General features: G+C 39.0%; 1 protein-coding gene across 4 annotated transcripts in view; it reads right to left on the minus strand.

Moving 5' to 3' along the window:
- The window catches only part of rptor (regulatory associated protein of MTOR, complex 1), a 435,324-nt gene that overhangs the window by 278,853 nt on the left and 138,773 nt on the right, over window positions 1–17,698 (minus strand). For all 4 annotated transcript variants that reach the window (XM_030142949.1, XM_030142930.1, XM_030142940.1 and 1 more), the window contains exon 7: window positions 5,558–5,733. In XM_030142949.1, coding sequence (XP_029998809.1) covers window positions 5,558–5,733 — 176 coding nt within the window. The remainder of the gene's footprint in view (window positions 1–5,557; window positions 5,734–17,698) is intronic.

A 17,698-nucleotide genomic window follows, 5' to 3' on the forward strand; every position in this document is an offset into this window, starting at 1 on the left:
CCGATGTTGATTAATCGGTGATTAGCTATAATCGGCCCGATTAATCTGCCGGCCGATTAATCGGTCGGGCTCTACTGTGTACTTCACCTTTCGGGTCAGTCTTCAGTCACAGGGTACAGGATAAGGAGAAACATGCTTATGCTAAACAGAAATGACACTCCTGTAGTGTTTTGGGATGCCAGGGGATGGGAGGTGATGCAACCGCCTTTGCCTGGATATGAAAGCCCCACATGCACTGCATACCCCACACAGCTGACGAACTGATGCAACCCATGCGTTTGTGTTTTGAACCAGCATCAGTACAGCCTTCTAAATGATGCATCGTGGTACATTTCCACCAGGCAAGTGTATCAACCCAGTCTCCCAAATGAACTAATTTTGCCTGAATATCTTTCACCTACTATACTGACACGTCCCTGCAGGGATCATCATCACCATCCTCGCATGGCTGTGACTGATGTCACTTTACATCTTTCATCACAGCTGAATATTCCTCACCATAGCTGAATAATGAAGGATAGGAGCTACTCTCATCGCAGGACTTGTCACTGTGCATCCTCATAAGCCCACTTGCCCCCTGGTACTGGAGGCAGCCACAGTTCTGCCTGTGTTGCTATGGTAATGCTATGCAACACTTGTAGCGATATAAATACAGTATTCATCCACATAACCAGAAGAACGTTAACTAAAAGCACAACAGAACCAGTGGTTGGACAACAGAACACAGTCCAAACAACAAGCAATATAATGGTCAAATACATAAACCGAGCTGACAGTCTGAGACCAGCGTATCAGGAATAATTTAATAAAACAACAAACCAATGTGACAAACTGTGCAGCGCTAAGCTAACACTAAGCAGATCCAACACCGTAAATATTATTTCTCTACCAATAAAACTCATTGAACAAGATGTAAAAGAACATGAAAACATTCACATTACGAAGCAATGGTTGCAGATTTTGTCTTACCTTTGCAGTTTTCTGATCATAACTTGATATAAATTAATGGAGCTTCTTCTATCGGCTAATCCATTGTTTTGTGTTACGTCAAAATGATTCCCACCGGAACCAAATGGACAAGGGCTTAACACAGGGGTCTCAAACATGCGGCCCGCCAAAGGTTCCAATGCAGCCCGTGGGATGAATTTGCAAAGTGTAAAAATTCCACAGTTAAGGCTGTGGAACTCATGTTAGTTCCAGTTCCACATACAGACCAATATGATCTACAGTCAAATAATAATAATATAATAACCTACAAAAGTGATGACTCCATATTTTCTTCTTGGTTTGATGTGGAAAAAAAAAAGAATTACATTATGTCTGTAAATAATGACAACTTGAAATGTTTGTCTGTTTTAGTGCAAAAAAATAACATTAAACTATGAAAATATTTACATTTACAAACTATCCTGTAACAGTAAAATGTGAATAACCTGAACAAATATGAACAACCTGAAATGTCTAAAGAAAATTAAGCACAATTTTAACAAGTGTTCAGAGAACGCAAACCTCCGCCAAGCACCCTGAACGGTGTGCATGTATGGATCGACTATTTCTGTTAAATTCAACAGTTTCCAGGTTGTTCCATACAGCAGAAGAAGTTGAAGCTTGGTACCAGTCATGTGTCTGTCAAATTAGATTCAATTCCAATCAATATTTGTTGAGTTCTAATGAAAAATGTGTGGTAAATGGGATTTTAAGTGTTAAATGTAAATGTCCACAGAGTCCACATTCCACAGCGGATGTGGACAATGTTGTGCCAGATACAAGATATTGTTCTAAGCTACAGGTGGATCCAATTGGAGGCTAATTGGAGTCGTTTTGAGTTTTTTATGAATTTTGGAAAATTGCTCAATGATGTCAGATAGGAAAATTGTAGATTTTGTGACCTTGCTGTGACCTTGAACTTTGGCCTACTGGGACCAAAATTTAATGGGTTGGTCCCAGGGCCTAGGCCTATCTGTGGGCAAGATTTGGTAAAGATGGTTGGAATAGTTTTCCCGTAAAGTTGCTAACAAACAAACACACACACAAACAAACTAACACACAAAGCAAAGTGATCACAATACCTCCTGGCGGAGGTAATAATTTTCTGCCTGTTACTCAGGGTTTAGTGTCTTTGTAGATCCGATCCATAATACACATGTATATATGAAAATTCGATAAATAATATTGTTAAAATTACACTTAATTTTCTTAAGAAATTTTAGTTTTTTCAGGTTATTCACATCTTTTTTGTTTGGATAGTTTATGAAAGTAAGTATTTTCATATTTTAATGTTTTTTTTTTTTTTTGCACTAAAACAAAGACAAAATTTGGAGTTGTCATTATTTATAGGTTATTCTGCTATTATTTTACTAGTCCGGCCCACTGGAGATCAAATCAGGCTGAATGTGGAACCTGAAAGAAAATGAGTTTGAGAGCCCTGGCTTAACAGGAGCATCCGGTCAACATCCACTGATTGAGTCTGCTGCTAATGGAACCAACATATTAATGACCAGTACACAATCTGTTGTGGTCAATGTGAAGACCCAACAGCTGTCCCTTTTGGTGACTCTTAAAGTTTCTCTGTGTTAGATCCCCATGTGCTTTTATGAAATTCAAATTGGAGTCTCTGTGTTGTGAGCCAAACTGTTGACATTAGCTGACAGTATTTCAAAGGCACACACAGACTGTGCATTAGAAGTGGACAGGCGATGATGTCTCCTATTAGTTTTTCTGAACTGTTGTTTTAAAGCTAGGAGTTTCACCATGTTGGCCCTTTGGACCTAGCTGCAAGAACACAAGAAACGTCATCAAATATTTGCATGCCCGTCATTTGATGGTCTTGTTAAGAGTACATTTTCAAGCAAAATATTTTTTGAAACTCTGCAGGTGACTGAGCTGTCAATCACATCTGTCGTTAAAAGTTTCATGCGGCATGTCCATCAAAGTAAAAAATAAAATGAATAAATGGAGCGGTAATTTAAAGATGGACCATCACAACACTTATTAACATCCATATGAAACAAACAAAACGAGAATCACTCAAGGAAAAAATATTTCTGACCTAAAATTTTTTTAGAGAGAAGTTCAATGCAAGTCAAGGGCATTTTGGAGAAACCTTTAGTGTCCGTCTGCAGTTTCACGGCACTGCCATATTGGTTTCATTTTAGTGTGGCAGTTCTTGATCTTGTCATTTGAAGCTAACGGTAGCTAGCTACAGACTGCTGCATGAACTGCAGAAACTGAGCACTGAGGACCTCAAGAGTGAGCAGATATTCAAAACTAAAAGCAAATTGTAGATTTTAGTATACAGTTGAGATTGTCATTAGAAATGGAGTTAGCTAATGTCAATAAGAATTCAACTCCCAGCATAAAACAGCGTTATACTATTGAATTCAAAAGCCTTATGCCGCGTTTCCACTATGTGGTACCGACTCGACTCGGCTCGACTCGGCCTTTTTGCGTTTCCGTTACAAAAGAGGACCTGGAATCTGGTACCCGGTACTAGTTTTTTGGTATCACCTCTGCTGAGGTTCCAGGACTGGGGACCAGATACTAAAACGTGACGTGTAAACACTGCAGACCACTGATTGGTCAGAGAGTCGTTTCTGTGACCCACCGTTTTACAAAAAACAGAAGCAGAAGTTTACAGTAAATATGTCGGTAGGTTAATCCACATGATGACAGCCTATAAAACTACACCATGGTTTGTCGAGGAGGTTCAGATGGAAAATTCAGCATGAGTTTGATGAGACAACACGCAACGAGTGAGTTTATCAGCAACTCTGAACAGACGACATGGAAGTAACACACCGCATCACTGTGACGTCCAGGTACTGTAAAGTCGGGAGTATCCTGTAATGGAAACGGTCTCCAGGAATAGGACCTGGTACCCAAGTCGAGTCGAGCCAAGCTGAGTCGAGCCGGTTCTATGTAGTGGAAACGCGGCATTAGTTCACCTTTAGCTTTGTTTGGGTTTTTTTTTCCACATGGATGTAAAGAGCATACAAATTCATATTTATTTATGTCTCTACAACAACCAAATACAAAAAACATGTACACTCAAAAAAATAAAATAAAATAAAATAAAATAAAACCCTAAAATGACCTCTATAGCTCCCTCGGCAAACGGCAGCCGAAACAATAAGAAACCTTTGACGTTTGTTGAAAGAAACTTGCTAGAGCGGTAAGTCTCACTATGAATGTAAACAAGTCTGCCTTCTTTCAAACTACAAAGTGTGTTTTCTAAAACCAAAAAACAGCTGGCACTTTAATTCCTGGAGGGAAATAGGGGTTACTTTTGTTAAGTTTTTGATAAAATAAAAGCAAAACTTGTTTTGTGCTTTCCCTGTCATTTGTACTTACTGTTTTCTTTAAAAAGTATCGTATCTTTAAAAAAATCGGAAAAAAACGTAAATCGAATTTTTGTGAAAAAAAATCGGAGATTTTATTTTTTAGGCCATATCGCCCAGGCCTATGTATGGTCATTATAACCTTAATAAAACAACACACTTTTATCACAGCACTTTAACTGTATGTAAGCGCATATGAATCTTCCGCAGTTCAAAATACAGCATTAATCCATAATCTTACGACATTTTAGGACACATCATATCATAACCTTGTGAAATTCCATTGTAGAAACTGGTTAATGCTGACTTTGGAGTAGGGATGCACCGATACCACTTTTTTCCAGACCGAGTATGAATACTTACATTTGAGTACTTGCCGATACCGAGTACCGATACGAGTCCTTAATAATCCCATTCCAGTTCTTAGTTCCTTTTGTAAATGTGCTTTATTGTCGTTGTCATTAGTCTGACTGGAAAAAAAGTGCTGCTACTGACATTTAATGTGTTGAAATGAGCGTTTCTCAATTAATCCACCAGGGGGCGCTGCTCTGAATTAACCATACTCGACAAATACCATGAAGAAGGGTAAAGTTTTTTTTGAGAAGAAGAAGAAGAAAATCAGTAATAACAAACCTGGAGACGACAGAGGCAACACTAATGTGATACTAATACTGCAGCGTTTTCGCTGGTAAGGTTTAACAGCTTAGCTTCAGCAGGAAGAGAAAAGACAAATGAGTGATAAGTTTCGTTTTCACTTCCGCTGGCAGCGGTCCACACCGCTCCGTACTCCTGGTGGTATTCTGTGTCTCCACCAGCACCTGGAAAACGGATGGAATGTATGCAGAGGATGGACAGAATGCTGTGTCCGTATCTGTCTGTCTTTAACGTTACTTACAGTCAGCGTTACTTTTATCACCGTCACTTATTTTGAAAAATCTCCACACTCTTCACACTCACACGCATTATTCCACCGCCGTGTACCTGCTGCACTGAACTGGGAATGTCACACGGCCATAAGTGGTAACGGTGCATTTGTATCGGATTACTTTTACGAGTACGAGTACACACACTGAGTATCGGAGCCGACGCCCGATACTGGTATCGGTATCGGTATCAGAGCATCCCTACTTTGGAGACTTCCGAGCAGAAACGAAATCTATCGGCTGTTCCAAACTAATGAAAAATGGTTTTAAAGAACGTGTGTGACAGAGAGACGTTACCATCGAAGGGCGATCTTGATGGGCGTGGTGAGGCAGGAGGTGAACAGGTCAGCGGGGAGGTCGGGGTTCATAGGCAGCAGTTCACTGGCTTCACATGCCGCCAGCTGGATGCAGTTCTTCATGGAAGGGGGCAGCGGCATCTGGGCCAGGGGGTGGCTGGGATTGATGGCTGCAACCTGGACACACAGAAACAAGGTATTTAGCTGTGGAGTAGGATGTTTAGAACTATGCAAACATGTCGTACATTTGTCAGGCTTTGAATCCAGCTAGAGCGGAGAAATAGTTGTCAAAAATCACACGTCTGTATATTTAAGATGAACGCGTATACAATGTGCAAGTTGGTAGTTTCTATAGAGTGGGGTAAAGTATTCACTGTAGTTAGATTATCCAACTCCACAAACATAATATTCACTTTGAATTGGCCCAGTACAGGTGGCACTAGGTGTTTTACGCAGAGTTACATCACAGGTTATTCATATCATACATACATATCATACAGTCACTTGTGTTGTACTCAAGTTTCTGAAATCCCTGTCCAAATCCTAATTTTTAAAATGTTTTCTGAAAATAAGTATTGGTGTTGTCTGCTATTTACATAACTGAAAATGTATGACTTCATTAGACAACATGTTTCTTTATGACATTGTTGAGCTATTTCCCAAATATAAATATACTATAGGCATAATATAGTTTTTCTGTATTTTTTTTAGTTTAGTTTATTTCGAATATGCAACAAGACAAAGTAATCTTAGTCCTTAGAAATAAAACAGGCAGTAAGAAGTCATGGAAAATAAAAAAAACAAAACAAAAAAAAAAACAAAGCTTATACATATAAATGACTTCATTTGCACATTCGAAAAAGAGTGGGAGGAGTTTTGAGTTAAAACATCAGAGGAAACCATTAAAGCACCTAAATGTCCCATAAATAGTGTCGTCTCATTCTATATCGTAGTCACAGCAGTTGTTCGAGTGTCCAGTCAAGGTTTATTTTATCCTGCCAAAGCCACTGAGACTGGTCATACACTCTAAAAAATAATTCATGGGGTTAGTAAGTTAAGTTTGAAATCAAGAGCTTTTTCTGCTTAAAAAATTAAGTTTATTACATGTATGCACTGTAATCAGTTGATAAGTTATTTTATTGAGTCGGTCTAAATGAAAAACAAGGAAAACAGTCTTAACTTAGTAACATATCGATTTTGAACAGACATTTCTACCTTTAACTTAAAGAAGTATATTAAGTTAGTACAGCTTAAAAACCTTGTAAACTTCCTCTAAAAGCTGAGTACAAAGCTGACGTCCCTGGACATGTTTTACTGAAAGATTGTACATACCTGCCACAAAAAATGGGGGGAAGCACAGAAAGAAAAGGGAGAAACACGATTTTGTACAGAACTTTATTCAATTTTAAGGCTTGAAAAGAATAATTTAGCTTTGTTTTATTCACAACAGCTAATAACTATCAACACGAACGACAAGAAACTGTTGTTACACCACACTAAAGTCTTTTCCTCAGCTAGAAGTGGGAACGTTTAAGCTAGTAACGTAAGACTTTTAGCTAACTGACATAGCAATTCGACCGTAACATTAGTCTTGTTAGATTTTGCTTTACGGAAGCCGAATGGTGTTATGGTTATTAACTGGCACTGAATTTCTGCAACAGTAGTTTTAATTGTGCAAGGACTGAATAATACACGTTTTGCTCCTTTCTAATTTAAAATTGTAGTATATATTGTGGTGTGCTTGCCGCATTGCATTGTGGGTATTGGGTATATTGTTGAAAATGTGTTATTTTATGTACAGGGGTTCTGCAGGGTTGTGGTGTTGGTGTTAATTTGGATTAAATGTATGCATGCTAATGTTTATTGTCCTTCTTGTGTTTATTTTTGTATTTTTATAGAACTGCACCATGAGTAGAGCCTTAGGCCAAACCAGGCCTTTCCTGTTAATCGACAATTGTGCTCATCTAGTTCAATGTAACTCTTCATATGGCCTAAGAAGTACAGTTAAGTCTTATGTAAGCTATGGACATGGTAGTCTTGTGTGTTAATGAAATGACAACATGTAGTTAGTTCTGGCAAATGGGATACATGGTGGTTTAATGAACAGATTGATCATGAATTCAGATGTTCAATGTGTAATCATGTCATGATGTTCAGAAATAAGTTAGGCCTACTCAAAAAGCTAAGCTAACTACTTGCATGGACATTGTTGAGTAAAATAAAAGTAAAAAGCTAAGTCAGTATAACTAAATGGAGTAGTTTTTACACAATTAAAACTAAGTTAGTTCGACTTAATTAAGCTCATGGAGTACAAAGCAAATCATGTTGTTTGTACTTAAGTGATAGAGTTTGCCGAACTAGAGAAGTCTTGTGACATTAACACAATTATGGCCAAGTTGAAATAACTTAAAAAGATTAATGGAAAATGTTACATCAATTTTTTTACGTTGAGCCAACATATCATTTTTTAGAGTGTAGGAGGAAGGGAGGTTTCAGAGTTATGCAAGTGCTAACTGATGGTTGAAGTCATGATTTTGACAAAAGGAAACAGGCAAGGATCCAGGTGACAGATACGTTGTAGCTTTAACATAGTAGGAAAGCTTGTTTGTGGTCAGTGTTTGTCTGTAACACCCACAGTGCTTTGTGAAAACACCATTTGTTGACAGACTTTAATAGAAAAACAGGTTTGAGCGAAGCCGCTGCCATTTGAAATATGGAAGTGTGTCATTTCATCAGTGTTGACTGCTTGAAGCATTTTTTTCTTGTTTACTCTGGTATTATAGTATCCAGAAACTGAATTTAGCGCTGTAACAAAAGCCTGCTATTACGTTGTACTGGAGGGACACAAAATTTCAGAATAATAGAGACAGATATTCAGAGAAGAAAAGAAGCAAATATGCACAAAGAATAACGACAATAAGAAGCAAACTGAAAAGAAAAGAAAAAAACAGGAATCTTTTCTTTTTTCTTTTTTTTTTCTTCTACACTTCAACTAAATTATCTAAAGTCTAAGTGTGAGTTTGTGCACATGTCCAGCAAAGGCAACAGGTGAAAGCATTAGCACCCTCTAACCTCCTACACAAGCCTGTTCGTCTGTTGTCATTAAAGCTGAAAGCCGTCACTTTTGGATTCATTCCACTGCTGCTCCAAAACTTTTCTGCTAAATATCTATTATTCATCTGATCAGTTGTCAACGCACCAACAGACTCTTAACTCCACTTATTGTTTTTTCCTGGAGTGCGCCTGTGCTTAACTGTGAAACTTATTCTTCTTTTTTGGATCCTGCCCATATTTGTGGAAAATTTCTCCAAAAAAAAATCTAAACTGACTATTCTCCACATAGAGTTGGCAAAAGAAAAAACAATAAAAGCTACAACACATTTTACTGACATTATGGACGACATGGGGAGTGCAATAAAAGCTTCAATATTCCCACCGATGCAAAAAAAAAATGGGAAGAATACCTCACCAAATGAGATGCAAACTGAGGCTTTTTGCACATTTACCACCTTCCGGAAAAAGAAAAACATTTCAATCGACATGCTGTCTGAGACATTTTGAGACTGTAATGATAACTTGATAGTTTATTGATTCCAACGAGGAAATATTCCTTTTGCTCACCTCCTTAGCAAGTGGTCTTCGGTGGTAAACAGTCCTCATGTCTGTTCTAAAAACACTATTACCGACGCTCAGTCAATACTTGCAGTTGTTGAAAAATGGAATGCGCTTGTATGTGATGTAAAACTTTAATTATATCTGGAGCTCACGACTATTTATGTTCTCATTTTGCTGTTGTACTGTTGATTTGTTTGTTGGGAGTTCAATATGGTTTCTGTCTTTCGTTGAGTACACTTTAATGAGCTGTGGGTCTTAATGGAGGCAGCAATCCAAGATTCTCTTTATCATAGCTGTCTGCTGCGGTTTCTTGTATTTTGCAGCCCTGCCTAATTTAAGGAAGGGCTGCATTAGGATGGGAGATTATTATATTATTATCATTATAACCTCTTTTCGGCAAAGTCTTTTTTATTCAGAACAATCACTGCATCGTGTTGGCTTTTTTCAGGTTTTTTTTAATTAACAGCCCCCACCATTACTACAAGCAGCCAGAGGGGAAAATCACACCTACTTTACAACACCCCCACACATGTATAATCTAATTTAGGAGAGAAAAAAGAGAAACCTGATCAGATTACATCTGAGGAAATAAGAAAACTGGAGCAATTTTGTTACATTGGCAAGTACCTGATTTGGTTAATTTTGGCAGCTGATTCTGAAACTAAAGCTAATGAAAATAGACTAACATTACATTTAGCCCAAAGTAAAAACGGTGCAAGACTCATGTCAGGCGAAACTCTTCAGAAGGTGACACAGAAATCACAAAACCTAAAAGTGGTCAATTTCAGTGACGTTAGTTCATTGTAGGGGAACAGAGGAGCTAAGAAGTTTGCAAGCAGTTTAGTAAAAAAAAAATAAAAATTTTGTAGTTCAGCCCCCGAAAAGAACCTGATTACAAACAGAATTACAGAGACAAATGGACAAACGACAGAAAAAAAGGAAAAGGTACAACTTCAGGATATAACTGCTATGGAAGTACCACTCCAATTTCATTGTTTGCTTTTTTGCACAATGACAATAAAGGCTATTCTTCTTCTATTCTTCTATATTCTAGTAAGTTTGGTGAAAAAATATAGCATTAACCTCATAGCATAATTGCCCAAGTCATATTTTTGGCCAACACCGTTCAAACAGGAGATTCAGTCTTTGGTGGGCGATGTAAAAATTCAGCATGAGCTTGACGAGACAACACGCAACGAGCGAGTTTATCAGTGACTCTCTGAGCAGACGACACAGAAGTAATGCACCGCATCACTATGATGTCCAGGTACTGTAAAGTGGGTAGTATCCTGTAATGGAAACGGTCTCCAGGAATAGGACCTGGTACCCGAGTCGAGTCGAGCCGGTTCCACGTGGTGGAAAAGCGACATAACACTCAAAGTCAGCACATACCTTAACCTCCTATCCATCCCCGCTCCAACTTCTCAACAAAAGGTGACCGTGCTTTTGCAATTCTGGCCCCAACCCTCTGGAATAGTCTTCCCCATTACATCAGATCATCAGATTCTATAGACACCTTCAAGTGACTCTTAAAAACTCACTTTTATAAACAAGCATTTCATTAAATCTCTTCTGTTTACGCCCCAGTGAATTCATGTTACTGACTAGACTTCTTCCCTGGAGTCTCTGTGCTTTATCGCCTCACAGGTTTTCCCAGGATCATCGCTGGTTTTCCTAAGATCATCTCCGGACCTGCTGCTGTGGTCCTGCCTCTCTCCACCATCAGTGTCATCACTCGCTTATCCATATAGTTACGATAGCGTTTATTATACTGTTCCATAGATGTTCTAATTCAGTTATCTGTGCATGCGCCTCCCCTACCTCCCCCTCTCCCCCAGACTCTCTCTATCTCTATTGCTCTCTCTTTTCTCCTCCTTTACTTTCTCGCTTTAACCCCAACTGGCCAAGGCAGACGGCCATCCTTCAGGAGTCGGGGTCTGCTCCAGGTTTCTGCTGTTAAAGGGAAGTTTTTTTCTCGCCACTGTCACCAGTCAGAAGTGTTTGCTCCTGGAGGATTCTGTTGGGTTTCTGTAAATTGGCTTAAAATTTGATTTGATTTGATCGATCTCTTCTTTATGTGAAAAACTTTGTAACATGTTGTTTTAAAAAGTGCTATATAAATAAAGCTTTACTTACTTATTTACTTACATAAAGCCCTAGGGTAAGACTGAGGAAACATACAAACCTATTTGATGATGTCTTTTCAAACTCAGCGTTTCATACAAGTGCAGGTTCTCACCCAAGTGAGTGAGTTGAACTGCAGAATGTTGTATTTATTTCACGACCAATGAATCCAACTTTATAGAATTTAGTTACACAGCTCTGTGTGTCCTGCCTGTCTACTAAGTGTTTATCATGAGTAAAAATGTACTTCAGGAGCAGCAATTTGTCACCCTACGTCCTGAACCCCCCATTCTCGAACAAATCCACACTGCATTAGCTGCATCCTTCAGTGTACGCTAAATAAATTAGATGGGTGTTAAAGACAGCTAATGCTCTACAATATCTCCTGTTGCCAGTGAGTAGGCAGAATAAACAAGTCTGTGGGAAGACAAATCAAGAATCGGCCAAAAGTTTTACATTTAAAGAAAGGTTAGAATGATTTTTTTCTAATCACAATGAAAAAAAATAAATCAGATGTGATGTTGAGCTTCCCCTCACTTCAGTTCAAACCAAGACTGACCCCAGGAACGTCAACACTACTTGTTCCAATATCTTCTGTCTGTATGATTTGTAAAAGAAAAATCAAAATGAGAGGAAGCTGCATTCACTCAAATGAACATTTAAGTTCTATTAAGGTTAGACCCAATATCAAATACTAGAGAATGTTACGATGTATATAACTGTAGGACTTTAGAACAGCCTACAAGTTTCACTGATAAGAAAATGATGAATCTTAACCTTTTCATGCATGAATTATGAGAACCTTAGTCAAGACTTTTTTTCTTGAGAGTCTTTATTCCTCTTTAGGCATAAAAAAACAGTGTAGCTGTTTTTTTTTGTTTTGTTTTGGGGGGGGGGGTTGTTGTGTTTTTTATGAACCTATTTTTCATGGAGTTACTCAGCTGGACACCATGAGTTTCACTTTTGAAGCAAAGAAATATGTATTTAACAAACCGGTATCAGAAAATGACCAACTGTGTAAAAACTAGGAAATAAAAACATTTTTAATGCTGCTAATCTGATGTTTTCTCACATTTTAACATATTCAAATACTTGTTGTTACTTTATGAAGATAATATGCAAAAACCCAACTTTGTTAAAAAAAACTTAATTACACTCTAATAACAATTATCAATTGATTTCCACTAAAAACTCGTTAGAGCAGATCAAGTTTATCAAGAACAGCAAAGTTACAGTAATGATATGAATTCCAGTTGAAATATAACCAGGGATACATGTCGTCCAGTTTAGTCGACATGGGATTAATTGCAAATTTCTTCCAATATAAAACAAATATGTGGGATTTTTATCAACAATATTAATCCTTAGATTACTTGATACTAGCATATTTTTGTACCTTCAAGGGTGTCCTGCTATGGAAGGATTTACAAGATGTTCCTGGGATATTCAGCCTTTCTGACTTCCTGTCGGCCATCTTGGTTATGACTTAAAAAATGAAATGCACTTCCTACAATTGGCCAATAGGTAGCACCGTATGGGATGATGCAAAAGCATCTAGTGTGCAACCAAAACAACAAAACTCATGCATATACAAGAGAACAGCTTTGGATAGATGTGAACTGGAGTGACCACTGTGCATGAAAAGCCTGTATCTAACTGAGGCAAAGTTAAGACTTACAGAAGAAAAATCAATAACGTCTTATCATTTCTTTATTTTTGGACCACTGGTCAGACCGGACCAGATTTTAGTTTTCATAAACAACTAAAGTATAGCATCTCTGAGCATGGGAATGAGGCTAAACTGAAAAGTGGAATTATAAGAGAGAGTCTAAACACCGGACAGTTGTTTACTTGAGGTGAAAAGTTTTTTTTCCAGGGCTGAAACTCTAATGTGTTTCTGTGTTTGCAAACACTTGTGGAGCTCCAACCATTTGAGGCTGAGCAGGAGAGGTGGGCGTATGAAATCCTCAAACTGTCATAGCGTTCCAACACTATAAAGCTCTGGCAAGTACATGCAAGTACTTAGTTCCTTAAGAACAAATAGAAGAGCGCACAGCGGCACTGTAAGTCCAGTGTGTTTCAGGTAGGTCCTATCGAGTATGTAATCATGTGGAAATATGAGTCATTTTGTGTTTCCTTAGAATTAGCTGATTTAGAAAAGGAGATATCATGATAGTTGCTAAGTATTTTTATATGGCGATAACTATAATCTGTGATCCAAATTCGTATTCAGTATTGCTTTTTCGTACCTTGGTCTTGGTGCAGCTCTTTTACATCACTTTCATCTTGTGCTTTTTATGTCATTTTCATGTTGTTCTATTGTTATCAGAATACTTTATTAATCAGTTGGTCTGTGCAAGTATAATAAAAAGCAGGAAAGAAATCATCAAGACTACAAAAAAATAATAAAAATTATATATATATATATATATATATATATATATATATATATATATGTATATATATACACACACACACACACACATACATATACACATATAACATATATACATATACACTAGGGGTGTGCCAATACATTGATTACTAGAGTCATTGCGATACGACAGGACGATTTAATAACGACTCAAAAATGTTCAGACCAGGAACGGACCAGGGGGAACACAGTAAAACCAGCTCTGTTCGGCTCCAGTTACAGAGCGTCAGATTCACCCCGCGGGTTTAAAAGTTAGCGTTTGGAAACGGCTGTCGTGCTCTGATGCAGACACCGGAGCCCAGATACAAACTTCAGAACCAAAAGTATTTTGCCCAGAAAGCAGTTCCTGAACTGTACAATGAGACCCAAACCAAAGTAGTGGATTCACTGAGGACAGCATGGAGGAGAACTCCGACATGTGATGCATGCTTTGATTGTGGATAGCGAAATATTTAGTGTGTTGTGGGATTTATGCTGCTCACTGAGGATTTTGTTTGGATATCGTTTATTATGATTGAATAAACGAGCGCTTGAGTTGGTTCAGATTGAATCTGCTGTTTTATACAGTTTTATACAAAAGCATGTGTGTGGGGAGGGTCTGAGAGTTTGAGTGGGTTCCTGGTGAGCTTTGGAGGGACCAGGAAAAAAAACCAAAAAACTATGTGTGTGTGTGTGTGTGTGTGTGTGTGTATATATATATATATATGGAGAGAGAGAGAGAGAGTTGTTGTTGTTTTTTTTTTTAACAGATATACCTAGATAAGTATGCAAAAATATTGTTGTGTGTAATTAAAACTATGTGGTTAATTACCATTATGTGGTTATATGGTAGAACACTAGATTTACAGAGACGGTGAGACTGACTGAGATGGTTGTTTGTTTCATAGTGGACAGAAATCACCAGGACAGGGCATTTGTGCTTGATTATGGACCATACTTAACATTCCTTGAACTAATAAGGTCACAGTAGACAAAACACTACTAAGGGAACATGTCTTCTTGAGCAGCCCCTGTAGGTCAGGGTGTGTGTGAGGGCAGAGCAGTGTGATCTGCAGCTTCTACATCCAACACTGTACACTTGAAGCCTTAAAGCGCAGACAGAGCGCTGCTACACCACATGTCTGCTGGCTCTCAGTGTTGATGCTGATGTTCAGTATCTGATGCAAGGCAGGGTAAGCCCAAACTACTGTACCCGAGGCCCGCACTGAGAACAGACAACAGTATTCTGGGCCCTGGGGGGCCGAGTCAATTACAAGATGAGATGGGAACCCAAATATGACAAATTACCTGACGGCTGCACGGGAAACACAACCGAACCGGAACCAAAACACAAGTCTACAGCATTTGAAACATCTCTTGTGTCACAGCCAAGAAAATCCCATTCAGTGATTCACACGCTTGGTGTGGTTCTCAGCTAAGAAAAATTAAACTGCAAAAAAGGCTTGTGATGAGGCGTTGTAGATTTATGTAATGCCAGCTGTATATACTGCACACCCTGGCTGCTCTCTGCTAGTCCAATAACTCATTAGCTGACTCTATAATAAGTCGACGGAGCAGAAGCTGAAGCTCAGATCTCAGTGTGAGACATTATGTATTTACAGTACTGCTGTATAAGGAGCTCAGAACAAACATGAATAAATCATGGTATTAAAAAGCAGAGAAGAAAAATTTTAATTAATGAGGGAAATGGCATGACGTGTGTGCAACTATGTGTGTCATTTTATTCTATTGGCATGCATATTTCATTTCTCTTCGAGAGTTCAGCTCACAGGCATGAGTGGGAGCCTGATTGTTGCTGTTGTGGATGGATCTGTGCCAATCTTCATGTAACATAATTCCTCCGCTAGCTTTCGCTCTATCTAATGAGGAGAATGTGGAGTCGCTTGCAGAGACAGACACCGCAAACAAAGCAGGCCCGCATTTCTAAAGTGGTTTCAGTGTGTCAGCCAAAGAGGAGCTCCGTCTGCTGAAAGACACGTGAGGAAAATGTAGTAATCCTAACGGAGAATACGACAACATTGCCAGCAGAGGCTGATTAATGCCAAGCATCCACTGTAATTATCACATTAGCATATTGTAATCCCACAAATTACCATGAAAATCACCATGGCAGCTTTCTTTTGTTTTCTTTTCCACTGGGGATATCAGAGTACAATGTAATTGCTGGGAATGTTGTTTTTTTTTTTTCTTCTTTGAAAAAAAAAGGAGTGACATTAATTTATGAGACCAATCCTATAGCGGTTTGATGATTGTGTAACACTAAAACATACCATACCTGCAAAAAAAGCACAGTCTCACAAGCTACCCCGATGTAATAAATTTTACAGCCACACATTAATTATTCATTAAAATGATAGAAGCTGGTAGAGGCTTAATGTGAGCATCCTGGAAACACAAGCAACACAAACACCACCCATACACCCACACACACAGGACAGTGTGTTTTAGCTGCTTTAGCTGAGAGCGCTGCAGTGATTTATTTGCAAAGCTAGCTACACACACAACACACACTTGTTTCTACTCTACAGCTAATGCAGTGAGCGCGTTTGCTGAGTGCACGCAGGAAGTGATGAGATATTTAAAAGGAAGCAGGTGGTCTTATAATAGAGCACTCAGAGCAGAAACACACACTGAGTGAGTGACTGGACTGCAGGAGGACGCAGTGGAGGAGTGATAATAAAACACCTCCTCCTTTCCTAACTCTGCCTCAGTCGTCTCCTCTGCCATGCTAGCACCTCCTTCTGAATCACTGTACCTCCAAAAGAATACACTCGCGAGCAAAATCTTAAGACCAGGAAAGAATTGACAAGAATTCACATTTTCCAAAGGTGGATCTTAATCAGGTTGGAAGTAGGGCTTCAAAATGCAAAAAGAAGAAACTGGAGCAAGACATGAAAAGAGGAGCGGGGACATTCATTCATTCATTTTCTGAACCTGCTTTATCCTCACTAGGGTCGCTTGGAGCCTATCCCAGCTACCTAAGGGTGAAGGTGGGGTACACCCTGGACATGTCACCAGTTCATCACAGAGCTGACAAACAATCACTGTCACATTCACAGCTATGGGCAGTTTAGATTAACCAATGAGCCTATCAGGAGAGTAGACTATTTATTACCTCTGCCAAGGAGGTTCTGTTTTTGCCGGTGTCTGTCTGTCTGTCTGTCTGTCTGTCTGTCTGTCCGTCTGTCTGTTTGTCTGTCTGTGTGCAAGATAACTCAAAAAGTTATAGACAGATTTGGATGAAAATTTCAGGAAATGTTGATAATGGCACAAGGAACAAATGATTAAATTTTGGTGGTGATCGGGGGGGGACTGATCTGCCTTGGCGGAGGTCTGCGCTCTCCGAGTGCTTTTCTAGTTGAAAATGCATTTGAACTCCAACAGGTTGTTCATCAGCTGATCAAAAGTTTAAGACCACAGCCTTAAAACGACACAATCTGCACAAACGTCTGCCTTTCACGTCACTGTTTCAGGTGTTCACACTGTCATGATCTCCTGATGACAAAGGTAAACACAACGTACGCACATTTGAAAACCCTCAGCCTGACTTATCAGGTGCAATACTGCCCCAGTGGCCTGACTTATCAGTGCATTATGATGGTTTTGTTTGGACGTACGACCAACTGATGACAATACCCAGTAAAAAGGCTTTCTGTCTTTGGACGTTGCAGGATTGTTGAGCTGCACAAGCAAAACCTCTCACAGTGCACCGTCACTGCAGAGTTCAGACGCAGTAAGAGTCATGTTACATTTCTTAAAAGATCCTGAGGGTTATGGGACAAATAAGTCATGTGGTAGACCCAAAATATTTTCACTGGCGCTGAGCCGGAGGATCTGATTGGCTGTCTGTGAAGACACAGAATAATCCTTGACCCAAATTAAAGGTGCGGGAGACTTTCGTGAGCAATTTTTCCATCAAATCTGTCTAACCTCAGTCATATCCTCAGTATCATGAATCTGTAAGTCTGT

The sequence above is a fragment of the Sphaeramia orbicularis genome, chromosome 1 (assembly GCF_902148855.1).
Source record: "Sphaeramia orbicularis chromosome 1, fSphaOr1.1, whole genome shotgun sequence".
Lineage (NCBI taxonomy): Eukaryota > Metazoa > Chordata > Actinopteri > Kurtiformes > Apogonidae > Sphaeramia > Sphaeramia orbicularis.